The sequence below is a fragment of the Zootoca vivipara genome, chromosome 5 (genome assembly GCF_963506605.1).
Source record: "Zootoca vivipara chromosome 5, rZooViv1.1, whole genome shotgun sequence".
Taxonomy (NCBI): Eukaryota; Metazoa; Chordata; class Lepidosauria; order Squamata; family Lacertidae; genus Zootoca; species Zootoca vivipara.
This window is the reverse complement of record NC_083280.1, coordinates 32,714,196-32,730,395: the sequence shown is the minus strand read 5'-3', so window position 1 is coordinate 32,730,395 and position 16,200 is coordinate 32,714,196. Positions and strand designations below refer to the sequence as shown.

At 42.7% G+C, this 16,200-nt stretch overlaps 1 protein-coding gene across 1 annotated transcript in view; it reads right to left on the bottom strand.

Annotated features, from left to right (window-relative positions):
• SPSB4 (splA/ryanodine receptor domain and SOCS box containing 4) overlaps positions 1 to 16,200 on the bottom strand; it is a 67,955-nt gene that overhangs the window by 38,092 nt on the left and 13,663 nt on the right. The window contains exon 2 of the mRNA XM_035133462.2: positions 9,356 to 10,216. Coding sequence (XP_034989353.1) covers positions 9,356 to 10,049 — 694 coding nt within the window. The 5' untranslated portion in view covers positions 10,050 to 10,216. The remainder of the gene's footprint in view (positions 1 to 9,355; positions 10,217 to 16,200) is intronic.

The following is a 16,200-nucleotide window of genomic DNA, read 5'->3' as shown; positions in this document are numbered from 1 at the left end:
GACTTGCTTATACTGGCTCCAAATTACTGCAAAATAAGCTCCTGTAAGAGCAAGTCAAAGCAGAGACTCCGTTTTTCTTCCCCCAAAGGGATACTGTTTACACCCTTTGAAAACAAAACACAAATAATAAAGATGTTTTATGGACCCTTGAACAAGGACAACACAGCATTTCCTCCCATCCCTCATGGTACACTCAGCCTTGCAAAACAACATCCAAGAGCAAAGATGCAAAGTGTGTTCTCCATCCCACTCTTCTCCCCAGCTAGAACATTAGCCTGCCACTGCCCGAAAACATTATTCAATATTCTATACAGAACGTTCCTGTATGCAATTACTTTTAATGACAAACTCCGACAGTCCAGAGAAGTACTTATGCTCTCCTACTTCCCCGAGAATCGAGATATTATGTTCAAGTTAGCATTTGTAAAGAAGATTTACCACCTGCCTTTCAGGCAAGAAAAAAAAAGGGGACTAGTAAACCGGGGGGGGGGGGGAGAGATAGCCACCTTTATAAAAATCTATTGTCTTAGTAGCATCCCCAACCTTTAGGGGGTGGGCCTGTGGGCACATTTGCAAAATCAGAGAAACTGCCAGGAGCAACAGACATAACCTCACAACGAAGCACACACACATTCTTACCGGTAGTATTAAAGAGCCAATCTGAACTGTCACATTATACTAAAACAATAGTTTGCTTCTTGCTGAATATCCTCACTTTATATCCATCTGCATTTGGCACTGATATATGCAAACCTCCCCATTTAAAGTATCAATCCCTTTCAGACGTTAAGTATGGCAATGATGGGGCACGTCAAAGATGATAAAGGTAAGTGATTGGAGCTGGCGTTTTGTCCTGGAAACATCTGCTATCACAAGTATGATTTTTATGAGGGAACAAAATGGTTGGAGAGAGCATTAACTTGCTTGTTCTTACATACAGCTATCAATTATGAGGCCTTTTCACAAGAGATACGAGAAGGGAAGGGGTTTGTCCAGAAGGGGGGCTTTGTTATTATTGTTGACAAGGGACAGAAAAGTGGAAGATTGCCAACTTTAAAAATCAGTTGCCCATTGTGGCCGGTTTTGAGTGCACATTTACATTTCAGTAATGAGAAATGCAACACAGCACACAGATCCAAGTGTCGCTTGTGAAAAACACCATGATTTGAAGCAGTATACAACAACAGTTCAGCTGTAACATTACCCACAATTAGAAAACGTGAAAGCAACACACCCATGGCTGTTATGGTACCTGCCCTGTTTATAAATCTTGGGATAATTATTCCTGTCTCTAAGTATTTCTCATCTACAAAATGTAAGGCATCGACTGGGTGCCTTTCCTGAGTCGTGCATTAGAACTCCTTGTCTGTAGCCATTAGGGAAGGGCCATTGCTCAGCTGTAGAGCATCTTCTTCACATGCAGAACAGCTGTGGTTCAATCCCCCCCCCCGCCTCTCCAGGTAGGGATGGGAGAATTTCCTGCCTGAAATGTTGGAGCACCACTGCCAGTCACTGCTGACAAGACTAGGCTTGATAGTCCAATGGTCTGATGTAATAGAAGACAGCTTCCTATGTTGCTATGTACAAACTCTCAAGAAGTACAGCAGGTTATCCCCAAGCACTGATTCCACACTCTTTGCATATCCCCTTGTCCCAGGGTACTGTTTTTAACCTTGCTCCACAGCTGGTGAAGTTTGGGGTTGTAATTTACAAAAAAAGGGGGGGTAGATTTCATAAACAGGAACCCTCTGCCCATTCTGCTATATAATCCTTAGAAGGCAGCATTATATCTGCATCAGTTCTCTGTGCTCCTCTAAAATTCATTGAGTCAACCTTGATTTCTCTCTGAAGCACTGAAACATATCGCTGAAATTGGAGCACTACCAGCAGCCATATGGGTTATACCACAATCAGACATCTGAATAAGCAATTTCACTTTACAGTGGCTTTGGGGAACAGAACTCCAGTACTTTTTAAAAAACAACCCCAAAACCCCCCATGTCCTATATAAATTAACATGTTCTTAAACCAATTCACTTAAATATAACAAGATTGAGTTCAGATTCAGGGAAATAAAAGCACCAAGGCTGCCTAAATAAAATACTGACATGCATTCCTAAAGCTCAATTAAGTGAACGACAACTTATCTACATGACTACTTATCCTGAGAAATCTCTATGTGGGACAAGAAGCTTCAGTTAGAACTGGATATGGAATAACTGATTGGGAAAGGCGTACGACCAGGCTGTATATTGTCTCCCTGCTTATTTAACTTACATGCAGAATTCATCATGCGAAAGGCTGGACTGGATGAATCCCAAGCCGAAATTAAGATTGCCGGAAGAAATATCAACAACCTCAGATATGCTGATGACACAACCTTGATGGCAGAAAGTGAGGAGGAATTTTAATGAGGGTGACAGAGGAAAGCACAAAATATGGTCTGAAGATCAACATCAAAAAAACTAAGATCATGGTCACTGGTCCCATCACCTCCTGGCAAATAGAAGGGGAAGAAATGGAGGCAGTGAGAGATTTTACTTTCTTGGGTTCCATGATCACTGCAAATGGTGACAGCAGTCATGAAATTAAAAGACACCTGCTTCTTGGGAGAAAAGCAATGACAAACCTAGACAGCATCTTAAAAAGCAGAGACATCACCTTGCCGACAAAGGTCCATATAGTTAAAGCTATGGTTTTCCCAGTAGTAATGTATGGAAGTGAGAGCTGGGCCATAAAAAAGCCTGATCGCCAAAGAATTGATGATTTTGAATTATGGTGTTATTTGAATTATGCTAACCTATCCATTCTGAAGGAAATCAGCCCTGAGTGCTCACTGGAAGGACAGATCCTGAAGCTGAGGCTCCAATACTTTGGCCACCTCATGAGAAGAGAAGAATCATTGGAAAAGACCCTGATGTTGGGAAAGATTGAGGGCACTAGGAGAAGTGGACGACAGAGGATGAGATGGTTGGACACTGTTCTCGAAGCTAACAACATGAGTCTGACCAAACTGCGGGAGGCAGTGGAAGACAGGAGTGCCTGGCATGCTCTGGTCCATGGAGTCACGAAGAGTCGGACACGACTAAATGACTAAACAAAACAACAACAACAACTTATCCCTCAGATACTGCCAACTCAGTACTGTCAGGGTAAATAAGAGAATAATTTAATGCATTTGAAACTGTGAGAAAGACTGACATCTATATTCAGTCAGCAGCGGAAGAAGCGATGCAGGCCCCGTGGTGAGTACCGCCCAGCACTTTGTCAAACCCCCCCCCCAGTGGTGACACCCGGGGCAGCCCGCACCCACCACACCCCCTTCCTCCGCCCCATATTCAGTTCTACCTTAAATGAGTAAGGAGCATTAAGTCCAGTCAAAGGTGACTATGGGGTGCGGCGCTCATCTCGCTTTCAGGCTGAGGGAGCCGGCGTTTGTCGACAGACAGCTTTCCAGGTCATGTGGCCAGCATGACTAAACCGCTTCTGGTGCACAGAACACCGTGACGAGTGCCAGAGTGCATGGAAAAGCTGTTTACCTTCCTGCTGCAGTGGTACCTATTTATCTACTTGCACTGGCATGCTTTCAAACTTCTAGGTTGGCAGAAGCTGGGACAGAGCAACGGGAGCTCACCCTGTCACAGAAATTCAAACCGCCGACCTTCTGATCAACAAGCCCATGAGGCTCAGTGGTTTAGACCACAATGCCACGCCACCCGCTCCCTTCCCTTCTTTTACCTTTTAGTAAAGATGGAGATAGGTCTGTCATTGGGCGATAAATGCTGCCGCCTGGCTAAAGCATTGTGTGCTAGACAAAACAAGGTTTAAAAAAGGCCAGGATTCTAAGATATATTTTTGCATGCAGCCACAACACAACAGCTTGTCATTTCAAAGTGGGAGCTGCTCTAGGCAATGCAAACAGTGGGCAAAACACACACATAGGTTCTTCTGAAACCCAGCCAAGAAAATATTTCCTAAACACACAATGAATGGAATCCAAATATCCACTTTAGGCAAGCCCAAGGGTTTGGCACATGATATATTTTGCCTTTCAAACCCACATGCCATATGAAAAATGCTTTTGAAAAACTCTCCATCAACCTACCCAATTTAAAGAGTGGTTTGCCACTTGACAAAGGAGACTACAATATTCATTAGCCATTCCCTTATAAAAAGCCTAGGTGTTTAGGGAAAACTCTGGATGACATTCCAATCCACAAGTGAATAGAATCCATAATTACAAATATTTGTGAAGTTTACAAGGACTCCACTGGTATTAATTTTGCATTTTGTAGTTTTTGAATTTGATGGCCCCAAGAGCGCATTTTTCCAAGTTGATTACTGGCTCTTTTACAGAGAGATACCAATCGAGGCCACTCAAACAAAAACAAAAACAGAAGACCATAAAAGTTAGAAAGATATTGAGCAGTACATAGTCTACATCAACTTGCAAGTCTGCTGAATCTACACAGAGGAAGAGGCCAATTTATTTTCTTTTTCCAAGAAGCTTAGCCAAGAATGTGAAGAATTTCGAATGAACTGAACCAGCAAAATGTGTAGAGATGGTGTTATTAGACATTTATTGTTACTTTACAAATATGCTAGCAGCAGGAGTCAGAACCCTTCAACTTTCACAAACATACAAGAGTACTTGGAGCCAAGAAACAGCATAAAACTGGATATCATATTTTAGAGGGCATACAAACACAAGCTTGTTCAAATGACAGACGAAATCTCTTTGACACAAACAAGGAAATAAATTGCACCCTCCCCTCAAAATGAAACCCTTGTCCATTAAAAAGTTTGAGCGAGGAGAAAGATGGATGTAGGGAAGTTCTCTACATCATTACTGCAGTTATTACAAATAAATAATAAAGAACAAGAACATACCTCGGGTCAGAAAAATCCCTTATAACACACTTTCCCCCTTTAGAATAATACTGAAGCGGCCAAGAAAAAGAAGCATGTTTTGAGAATTATGCAAAGCAATGAAAACCAAGAGAGCTTTTGTAATCTGGCATGGTGAAAAAAATAGGTTGCAAGCAGCAGCATAACAGAGGAACTGACCTTCAATAAAGACTTTGCAAAGGCTGCCCCAATAAGCCGCTGCATATATGTGAAAGTATTATCTAATTGTTTGCTTCCCGCTGAAGCATCCCCATCCATTCACTTATTTCATATAAAGCCTAACAAATATAGACGAAAGCGGTGAGCACAATGGCCATTTACATTTTGCCGCAAACTGGAAAGCTGGGGTGCGACAGGGAGAGGCGAGGCAGGAAGGTGATGAGGTTGGGATTGTGCAGGCACCCTAAGAGAAACCTCTTTGCCCTGTCTCTGCTTTGCCTCAGTAAGTGGCAGCAACACCACTGTCGGGAGAGCTATGCCATGGTCTCGGTATGGCTGCTTCTCTGTCTGCAGAAGAGGGCCTTCTCTGTGGCTGCTCCCAAACTTTGGAACTAGAGAAATTAAACTGGCTTGCTTTCACGTTGTCCTGTTGGCAGGTGAAGACTTTCTTGATCCAACAGGATTTTGGGAACTGACTGCTTTTAAGGGAAGGGCTAGTGCAGGCTTCCTCAACCTTGGCCCTCCAGATGTTTTGAGACTACAATTCCCATCATCACTGACCACTGGTCCTGCTAGCTAGGGATCATGGGAGTTGCAGCCCAAAAACATCTGGAGGGCCGAGGTTGAGGAAGCCTGGGCTAGTGCTACAATTTTTGTTGTTGTAATGATCTGTGTGTTTTAATACACATACAGTATATCATAATTCTATTAATGCTCATTTGTTTTTAATGATTGCTTTCCCTCACCTATGTTTTTAAGCTGTTTCTATTTCAGCTGTAAGTCACCATGATTCTGTCAGGGGGAAAAGGCAGGGTATAAGCAAATATACTAATCGTGAAATTCTCATTCAAGGGGGGAAATTTGCACAATTTTTCATAATCGGCTAATGTGTACTTTTTCTTCCCAATAGGAATGTGTCCCATCGCTCATTCATCAAGCACATCCCTGAGCTACTCTTTGGTGAGGGCACTATCCAAATTCCTGCTTGGGAGCAGTGGGGATCAAGCGCTTGAGCTACTTGTGCCAGCCAGCCAGGAAGGGGAGGGTGGGGCAGTAATTGCACTATGATTTTTGAGTCCTAACTCCTTTCTGCTCTTTGCTTCACCTAACAGAAGTCGCTGCAGGCAATTCAGAAAGGACCTTTTTCTTAAAGTGCAACATCCTTCATTCTATAGCTTGGGTATATTAAAACCAGCGGGAGTTATATCATAGGACTTATGTGAGATGTGAAGATCACTAGTGGCTTACATCTAGCGATGGGGGCAAACTGTGATCGAGATCTTTTAAAATGTATTTGAGTGATCTGTCGGTAGGCTTCATAGTTTAGTTCCCCATTGGTCTTTGAAGCTCACACAGTCAAGGCACTTAGACAAGTGTCCTTAATTACTTTTTCTAGGAATCTCCCCCCCCCCCCCCGCCCGCCCAGAGAGTGAATGGGTGGCTCTAGTATGCTGGATTGTTATGCAAATATTGCAGCAATACTGCAATACTGCAGAACATTAATATTTGCCCAGAGAAGCAGATTAGATGCTGTAACAAGTTGAGGAGACTTCTGGGAGTAGCAGATATATTGTGGAAAGAAAGGGGTTTTTTTAAACATAAGAATATCTACATGGTTTTTCATAAGAACAATAAAACATTTAAAAAGAATACTCAGCAAAATGTTACTGGGGCATGGTGTTACTGATGCTGTTGATACCCAGCTCTATTTTGTAGTATCTGAATCAGGAGAGGCCATGCAATGCATGTCCTAAACTGGTGTCCAAATGCACTTATGAGCTTGATGACAGCTAGTAAACCATGGCTGAATCCTGACAAGATGGATGGGAATTGGGTGCGTCTGGGAACTGGATGTGTACCAGCTTTTGGGTGGTTATCCTATGAAACCACAGGTGAGTGGTCTGGAGGTGCTCCTTGTCATTAGAAGCCCATGTGGTCCAGACAGCCCACTATGAACTTCACAAACTACAGCATTGGAAGGGGCACAACATTCCCATCCCTAGTCAAGATTTCGGCCAATGGTTTCATGCAGTGGTACCTCAGAACTCGAATGTAATCAGTTCTGGAAGACCGTTCGATTTCTGAAACGTTCGAGTTTCGAGGCGCGGCTTCCAACTGGCCGTCAGCTAGGTTTTTGCACAGCGGAAGCCATGTTGGATGTTCGTGTTTCAAGGAACGTTCAAAAACCGGAACACTTACTTCCGGGTTTTTGGTGTTTGGGAGCCAAAATGTTTGAGAACAGAGCTGTTTGAGTTCCGAGGCAACACTGTATAGAGAAACAGTACTATAATCATGCTGTTACATAATAGATAAGCCCTTTGCCGGGAGAGGAGTAAAATCCTGTTTTGTCTGTGAAGTTGTTCATATTTTTAGCTATCTGAACACAGCCTTGCTCAGGGCCATTTCTATTTGCTTACAGTTCGTTTTCTATTCAGCAAACTTCTGTCAACTTCCAAAAGAATTACAAAGCATTTTCTGTGCAGAGAATATTTTCCAGGTTAACCCCAATCGCTATAAAACTTTGAGGTCCTTTTATCTTCCTTTTAAGATGTTAGAAGTTTCATTTAAAATACAGCTACAGTGTGCTGGCAAGAGTTCAGTTGATAAAAACTCCTAATGGGAAGGGGCTATTTTAAAAGTAAAAGTTAAAAGGCCTTTGTGATTTTTTTTAAGAGCTAGCACACAAAAACAGAGAAAGTTCATAAGGAGGATAATTTAGACATCCTTTTTGAGGCTAAAAGGGAAGAAAGTGGAACTAAGAAAAATGCAGCCAGCAGTATTTGTATCTTTTCGTTTTTGCTCACTGCTTTTATTTAGTGAGCCAGATCACCCTATTTGCAAACTCATAGGATAAATTTAAAATGAACTTAAAAGCTTAGCCTTGCAAGGTGTTTTGTTTTGTTTTTTAAGATATGGGTTTAGTCAACCTTTATGGTGTAATAGAACTCGAACCCTCTTTATATATAGAAATACACACATGGAAAAGGTCTCACCATACAACACTGGCAAAACTCCATGTGGCAATCCATTTTTTGCAAGTCGCTGCCTGCTGATCCTTACAGCAGGAGTTAGACCTCACTTTGACAGAACAGAATAAAGTTGAAGGCCATTGATGCTTCAAATCCAGACTAGAAAACAGCAGATTGAGAAATCTAGATCAGCCTGAGTTCTCCTCCGCTATTTTGGCATCCCAGTGATAGCTGTATCAGGCAAAAAGTTATTAGTTTCTATACCACCAAACAGAAAAAAGTATTTAAAAAACCCTCAATGTGATCACCAACATAAAATCACCAACGAAAAGAGCAGTATAACTTGGAATTCAAATTAATCATGAACTTAAGCAGACTACCCCTCAGGGATAACCTGAGTGAACAAATGAGCATTAAGCAGGCTCTGAATCACCAGGACTGTAGATATTTACTGAGAGTGCATTCCAAGGGCAGGTCTTGTTACACTAAAGGTGCTGTTTTTAGCAAACGTAAGATGAATCTTGTGAGACTGCAGCAGTACTGAAATTGTCTCTCCCAACTGCAACTCCCATCATCCCCAATGGTCAGTGGTGGCCAGTAGACAGGGATGATAGGAGTTGTAGTCAAGCAGCATCTGGAGGGCACCACATTGGCCATCCCTGATTTAATGTAAGCGTAACACTGTACAAACACAGATGCAATCCTGTCCAAGAGGAGGGTCACAACCCATCTATCTTCAACTATACTCCAGAGCTATAAGTGCACAATCTTTGCTCCTGCCTAGTGAATAGGAAAGCTGCTTCTAAATTATATATAAACACACAAACTGGAGAGATCAGAACCCAGTTTTCAAGCCTGACTTTGAAGAATATAGTTTTGCAAGGCATTCCATCATCAATTCAACAAGAACCCAGTTTGCAAACATGAAAAAACCTTCCACTGCTAATGTACATTTTTGCATACTTCTAAAAAAAGAAGCTTAAAACCACAAAAGCATAAAATAATACTCACACATTAATTCCACAGAGTTTTTAGCCTGAAAAAAATTGTTGGGGAGGGAGGACAGAACTGCTGCAAGATGAGGTAGGTGCCACATTCCTTTTAGATGTTAGCACACTCATCTTACTACAGCTGCAAATTACAGATATCCGCAGCACTATCACCCAGATGACCTTATTTCACCAGAAGGTTACAGGACAGGCAGGTGCAACTTCTCCCCTACTGTACATTTAGTATGGAAGAAACTGTTAAGCTGGCAAAGCTAGAAACATGTTTGGGTCTTTGGGAAAAAGAAATTAGAAGTGTGGTGGAACACTTACGATCAAGTCCGTTGATGTATCTCATTGTGATTTCACAGTGCCCCCATACCGCACTGACTATAGGATAGAGTTTTTTCCCTTTAAGTCCCCTGAAGGCCACTCCAAGGTACTGTCCATCCACAATGAAGCTAAGTGTCCCTTCATCCATATCCAAAACCACCAGTAAGGAGTCTGGGAGTACAAAAGACTCGTCTGGTTCCAAAAATACAGGATATGTCACCCCAGGCTGATTTTTGCAGTTGTGATAAAGTTTGTTGCGCCCAAGGTCCCAGCCCCATGACTCATTATTGCTACCAACCAACGACGTATATCCTACAGAATGCAAAGGTGCTTCTGCCGTTGACACTCCAACCACAGCGTGTGTTCCTCGCTGCCTGGCGGGCCAGTGGATCTGCCAAACATGTAGGCCCCTTGTATACCCAACTTTGCCTCGGATGCAGTCTGTGCTTTGGGCTACCGGGTGTCTGTGAAACGTCAGTTTGTCATCTTCCTTCACAAATATATTTAAGGATCGGTCTTCGTTGTTCCAAGCGTGCTTGTACTGGACCTCCAAATGGGCCGGGGGCATATCCAGCAACATATCCAATCTCGCAGGCTTGCAGAAATCTGGACCCCTCAGTTCTCTTTTGACAGGTCTGTAAGGGGGCTCCCGAACATCGACAGACTTTATGCTCCCTGAGATTTTTTGGCCCATTGCTTGGCTGCAGATTGCTTGGCTGCAGGGAACGAAGGGTGGATCTGGTCCTAGTGTTAACTCATGAAAACACTTTCAAGCTGAGCCAGTGGACTCTGTGCATGTAGACTGGATTCACTCTTGCCTTCTGGACCTGTTTAGAGCCAATGTTTTCTGAGAATACACTCCTAGGGGGGGAGAAAAAGTAGAGAGAGTCTCCAGTTAAAAAGCAGTCACCTTATAACCCACATATGTATTCTTAAAAAAAACGGAATTTCTACGATTGGTGCCAAGTTATTTTAAAATGAAGAACTGACAATTCTCGGCTTCATGGGCTTTGTACAACAGCGGTCACTAGCCAGACTGTCAGCAGGATATATTGAGCCTGCAGTGTTCCAAATACAGACAGCAATTTCCGTCTTTTCATAATAGACACAGACATTCCACACCTTTTGCCCTTCCACCCATATAGTCTAGTCAGCACTGTCAGGTTGTACAAGAGCTTTTCTCTTCATTATCAGGTATGCATGAGACCATCCATTTTCACTTGTGCTTCTTTGTATTGCTTCAAAAAGAAATTCTTTCGGCAAGCTGTTTACCTCTAGCATTTCTCTTTTCTAAATCTGCCTTTCCAATCGGTGTACCTTGTAAAGGAACCCAGACTAGCATAGCTGGAAGGTATCCCTGGATGATAGCAAACAGCTGTGAAACTTAATACTTCACCTTTAAAAAAAAGTCATGCCCCTTAAATAAATATATAGGCAAAACTTGTTTTACGATTTGTGGTGGGCTTCTGAAAAGGAAGCTGGAGAGATTTAACAAATGCTTATGGTTCTGAAAGTCTTTTGACCAGCCCATCCTGTGGATTGTTTGGTTTGAAAATACAAGTGGAGGTGTTAAGTGGTGCTGCTACTATGTTGAAAAGCCTGAGCAGGATACTGCCTGCAAATGTATTTATTTATGCTACATACCATGCCAAAAATCCATGGGTCTTTGACATGAGGTATTTCCCATCCAACATGCTTTTTGACGGTGCATTACATTAACTGTCTTGTTGAAAAAGAGACACTGAATATTCACTTGTATCTGTGCTAGGGAGCCACAATGAGCCACAAGTTGTGTGCTAAGACAGCTCTGCATGTGTGTTTAAGGACACAGTCTCAAAAGGTTGCAAAGTCCACACAGCTCAAAAGAAAGCTACATGTCTTAAGTTTCCAGACTTCAAGTGATGTATATTCACACAACAGCAATTCTGAATGCCCAATAGCAAAACATCAGAAGTTGATTTTACCAAGGTTGCATGGAAACAATGTCAAAATCCCATCTAGACAGGAAGGAATACTCCCAACACAGAAGACTGGTTTACAAACTGTATAATGTCATGTGTCAAAAGACTGTGTACTTAATTGTAGCTAGGCAAATTCTTGGCTAGGTTATTGGAAGGCTGCTGAATAATAATATGCATGCAAAGTCCCCATGTATGAAGTCTTCATAGCAACTTAAACAGACCGTTTTTATTAAAGCAAGCAGCAAAGTCATTAAATGTAAGTGTTCACACACACGTACATTACATTCAGTATCTCATCACAATATGATGTTGTATCTTGTTCAAGAAACTGATAGCTGGTGAGTTAAGGGAGATGGCCATCTAATTTTGAAAAAAATCATTATCTTTGGTGACCTTGAATGGACTGAGTTGAATGTCTTCAATAACTACAGTGGTACCTTGGGTTAAGAACTTGATTCATTCCGGAGGTCCGTTCTTAACCTGAAACTGTTCTTAAGCTGAGGTACTACTTTTGCTAATGGGGCCTCCCGCTGCCGCTGTGCCGCTACCATGCAATTTCTGTTCTCACCCTGAAGCAAAGTTTAACCCGAGGTACTATTTCTGGGTTAGCGGAGTCTATAACCTGAAGAGTCTGTAACCCCTGAAGCGTCTGTAACCCGAGGTACCACTGTACTTCTAAATATGGTTTCAGAGCACCTCAAAGTATATTGAAAAGTGGCAGTCTTTCAGGAATTCAAGAAATTTTCAACCTGCATCTGGGAGGCAAAGGAGGGCCAAGCATCACCTGACAGAAGGCCCTCATAAGCATCTTCAAAAAGGCAGCATCCTTCAGAGTAGAATTCCATAAGATGTAAGGAGCTGCTGCAAGGAGTGAAAACAATCTCCCAGTGCACATACGGAACCACTTCATGCATACATAGGCCTTTTAGATAGATCCATGTATGGAAATGATTGGGGATTGCCAAAAAGTTAGAACAAAATATTTTGGGACCAGACTTTACAGTATGTAGCCATTGGCTTTGAACCAAATAGCAAGCATCATTAGATATTGGTGGTACACACCTCTCAAGTTAGAGAACTCTCAACTGCTCTTGTGCCTCTTCTTTCTCCTATCAGCCACTGTATGTCTACGCATGACCGATCTTTTCTAAAGCAGTTCTTTTCTTCAAAACTTTTCATGGTGGAGAAAACACATCCTTGGGCCACAGAAAGCGGCAGCGATCTCAGCAAGTTTCCTAACCCATTCTCTAGCGCTCACACTGCAAAAACAATCTGCTCCTGGACTCTAGACAATGAAAAGTGAAGGTAAGGCTAGAAAATGCTTGCACCTAGAAACACTTTCACACATGAACACACAAAGAGGTTAGTACAGTGGTACCTCTACTTACGAATTTAATGTGTTCCGAACACACATTTGTAAGTCGAAAAAAAATTGTAAGTCGAATCCCATAGGAATGCATTGGGAGAAAAAATTCGTAAGTCGAAGCAACCCTATCTAAAAATTCGTAAGTAGAAAAAATCCTATCTAAACTGCATCCAAAATGGCGGGCGGAGCTCCATTTGTAAGTAGAAAAATTCGTAAGTAGAGTTATTTGTAAGTAGAGGTACCACTGTAGATACAGAATTCCTTGCAAACCTTCATGCCACCTATAGGCTCTGGAGGAGAACAACTGGAATAGCAGATTATAGCCTCTTAACAAGATTGCCAATATGTGAGGTTGACGGAAGGATACAAGCAGTTAACAAACACCCTGCCACACACACAAGCCTTGCACATTTATGATTCTCCTTCTATTATGGGAGAGAGGGAAAGAGGCTAGTTTCAATGGCATGACCTCAAACAAATACAAATTCTTCCCAATAAACTGAAGCAGGAATGGAAGAGAGTATGCCCAGAAATCAATATTCAGTTTTCCTCCATTGTGGGATGCAATTCATAGTACCGAAGGTAAGCCAAAGGGCAAGCCTGCCTGCCTAACAGCATTGTGATTAGCTCCCTTCCTGACCTTTTGCAATACAGAATGCAAATAAATAAATAAATAAATGTACACATTAAGGAATATTTACACATGGTGCATGTTAAACATTCTCCTCCTGATTCACTTGCAAATTGCAAAAGCACACTATATCCTATATAACATGCCAAGTTCAAGCCTTTACTGCTTGTTGTTTTTAAGCCATGGTAATTTGCTCAAGACACATCCAAATTCCCATTTCTCTGCCAAAACATTTTATGTTTCTGGTTAACTTTTGGCATTTACAGAAGCTGTGTGCTACTGGCCACCTCGCACAAACTGAACACAGTGGCAAATGAACAGGGCACTAATACTCTGGTTAGCTCTGCTGAAAGAAACTGATTCATTGCAGAAGCCTGGGCATGTTTACTCAGAAGTCAGCCAGCCTGCCTCTCTGTGATCAACGAGACAAACTGCTGGGTAATCACAAATAGGATTGCAGCCTTACTCTTTTGAGGGGAAAAACCCCATTAACTCCTGTAGGAGGCAGAAATATTTCTGTAATTGTTTCACAAGCATCCCCCACATAGCTGGGAAATGGTCAGATTAAAAGCAGGGCATGCACCCAGCAGTGAGCATGCCAAATCCAAGCCGGAAAAAGAGTGTCAGTTTCACTTTCCAGCACTCTCAGTGGAGCTGCCAAGACATTAAAGAATGTTATTCTCAGCACTAACAGTTAAATTGAAATCTTACCCGAAAAAGTTAAGTTGGGGAGATGCTATTTCACCGTTAAAAAAAATGCAGCCTGATACTGGGACAAGATAAGCATGTCAGACTTCCTGCAACACACAACGCTACTGAAAACATCCGGAAAACATTTGCAGATCTAGTTATGATCATTTCTAAACATCGAATTAGATACACTCTTTGAATTGCAGCAAATAAAACCATACAGAGATATTGAATGGATAGCAGAATGATTCCATATAGAGATACCAGGGCTTTGGACGTGTTATGTTTTTCTTACTATATTAACTTGCCCAGTCACCCTGTTTTCCTTTTTCAATGAAACAAACAACACCCTCCCTGTTTACACACACGAATCCCTCACTACTACAGTATTGTAAGTACTGTAACTGTTTTAGAGAAGAGCTGGTGTTTCCACCCACTCGCCCGATATGCCCACAATGCTTACCCAGCCTGGTCCCACAATGCTCTCCAGATGTTTTGGAGTATAATCCCACCAGCCACAACCAGAGCACCTAACGGTCACAAATGATGGGAGCTGTAAGTCTAACTTCTGGAGGACTCCTTGCATAAAAGCCTCCCTACGAAAAGAGAACCTCACAGTGGAATCTCTTGCTCAGGGTGGACCTAAGCATACACAGAATCATGGAACTGTAGGAGTTGGGACCACGAGGGCCATCAAGTTCAACCCCCTGCAATCCAGGAACCTTTTGCCCAATGTGGCAGGTAAAGGAGGTAAAGGACTCCTGGATGGTTACGTCCAGTCAAATGCGACTATGGCGCTGCGACGCTCATCTCGCTTTCAGGCTGAGGGAGCTGGCATTTGTCTACAGACAGCTTTCTGGGTCATGTGGCCAGCATGACTAAACCGCTTCTGGCACAATGGGACACCGTGGCAGAAACCAGAGTGCATGGAAATGCTGTTTACCTTCCCACCACCTATTTATGTACTTGCACTGTTATTCTTTTGAACTGCTAGGTTGGCAGGAGCAGTGACAGAGCAACAGGAGCTCACCCCGTCGTGAGGATTTGAACTGCCAACCTTCTGACTGGCAAGCCCAAGAGGCTCAGTGGTTTAGACCACAGCGCCACCCATGTCCCTTTTGCCCAATGTGGCACTCGGAGCCATGACCCTGAGATTAAATAGTCTTATGCCCTACTGACTGAGCTATCCCAGCTATCTAACACGGCAAAGGGAAATTATTCCTTGACCCAAGAAGGACCCCTTTTATCATTCCTTACTCAACCCTGCATCCTCTAACCACCACCCCTCCCAAAACCTATCAACTTGATACTTCTGTACAAAAGTCCAACCCCCCCCAAAAAAAGCTGGCACACCTTCTGTAGGCTACATACATATGCCAGTTCAAGGGCAGCTCTCGTTCATATGAGCAACCTATTTGTGCAAACCAATTTTCGCACCATTTCTATCTTTCAGGTCTTCTTAAAGGCAGTAGCGGGCATGGTATCCTTCCCATTCTGCACGTTCAGATAGAGAAGAAAGGCAATGAATTAAAGGCAGTCAAAAGAGGGGGAGGCGGGAAAGAGTTCAAACAAGAACGGATACGCCATGCAGGGAATTCAGCAGGGCCATACTACCGAAGCCACCAGAGCACAATTCATCTCTGCCAACACACTTTATCCCTCTCGGACACAAAACTGTCACGTTGCAGGACTGTGGCTGCTCTTAGTCTGGAATGAGTCACTTCTGAATGTTAAGAGTGAAAATGCAAGGGGCCCTTCTCTTTAAAAGAAAACAAGCCTTCGGTCTGGTCAAACTGCACTGGCGACTGCCTCTGATGATGACTTTGAAGCAGCAACAGGCTGGTACGAGGGAGGCATTCCTTCAGGTATGCTTCTGGGAAGGCATGCCTCTTTCAAATGCCTTTGGGAAGTCACAAGGAGAATATGAGGGCCACAGTTCTCTCTTGTTGTTGCTTCCCAAATGACCGACATTCAAAGGCAATTAGTAGCCACTGATAGCTTTACCTTCCATAAATTTGTCTAAAGCTCTCTTTCAAGCCATCCAAGATGATGATCATTCGCTTGTGCCAGCAAATTCCATAAGTTAACTATGTGCTGTATGAAGAACTGCTTCCTTTTGTTTGTCCTGAATCGCTGCCAGTCAGCTTCATGTAGATGACCAAGTGTTATAAGGGGTGTGTGTGAAACCTTTCTCTTC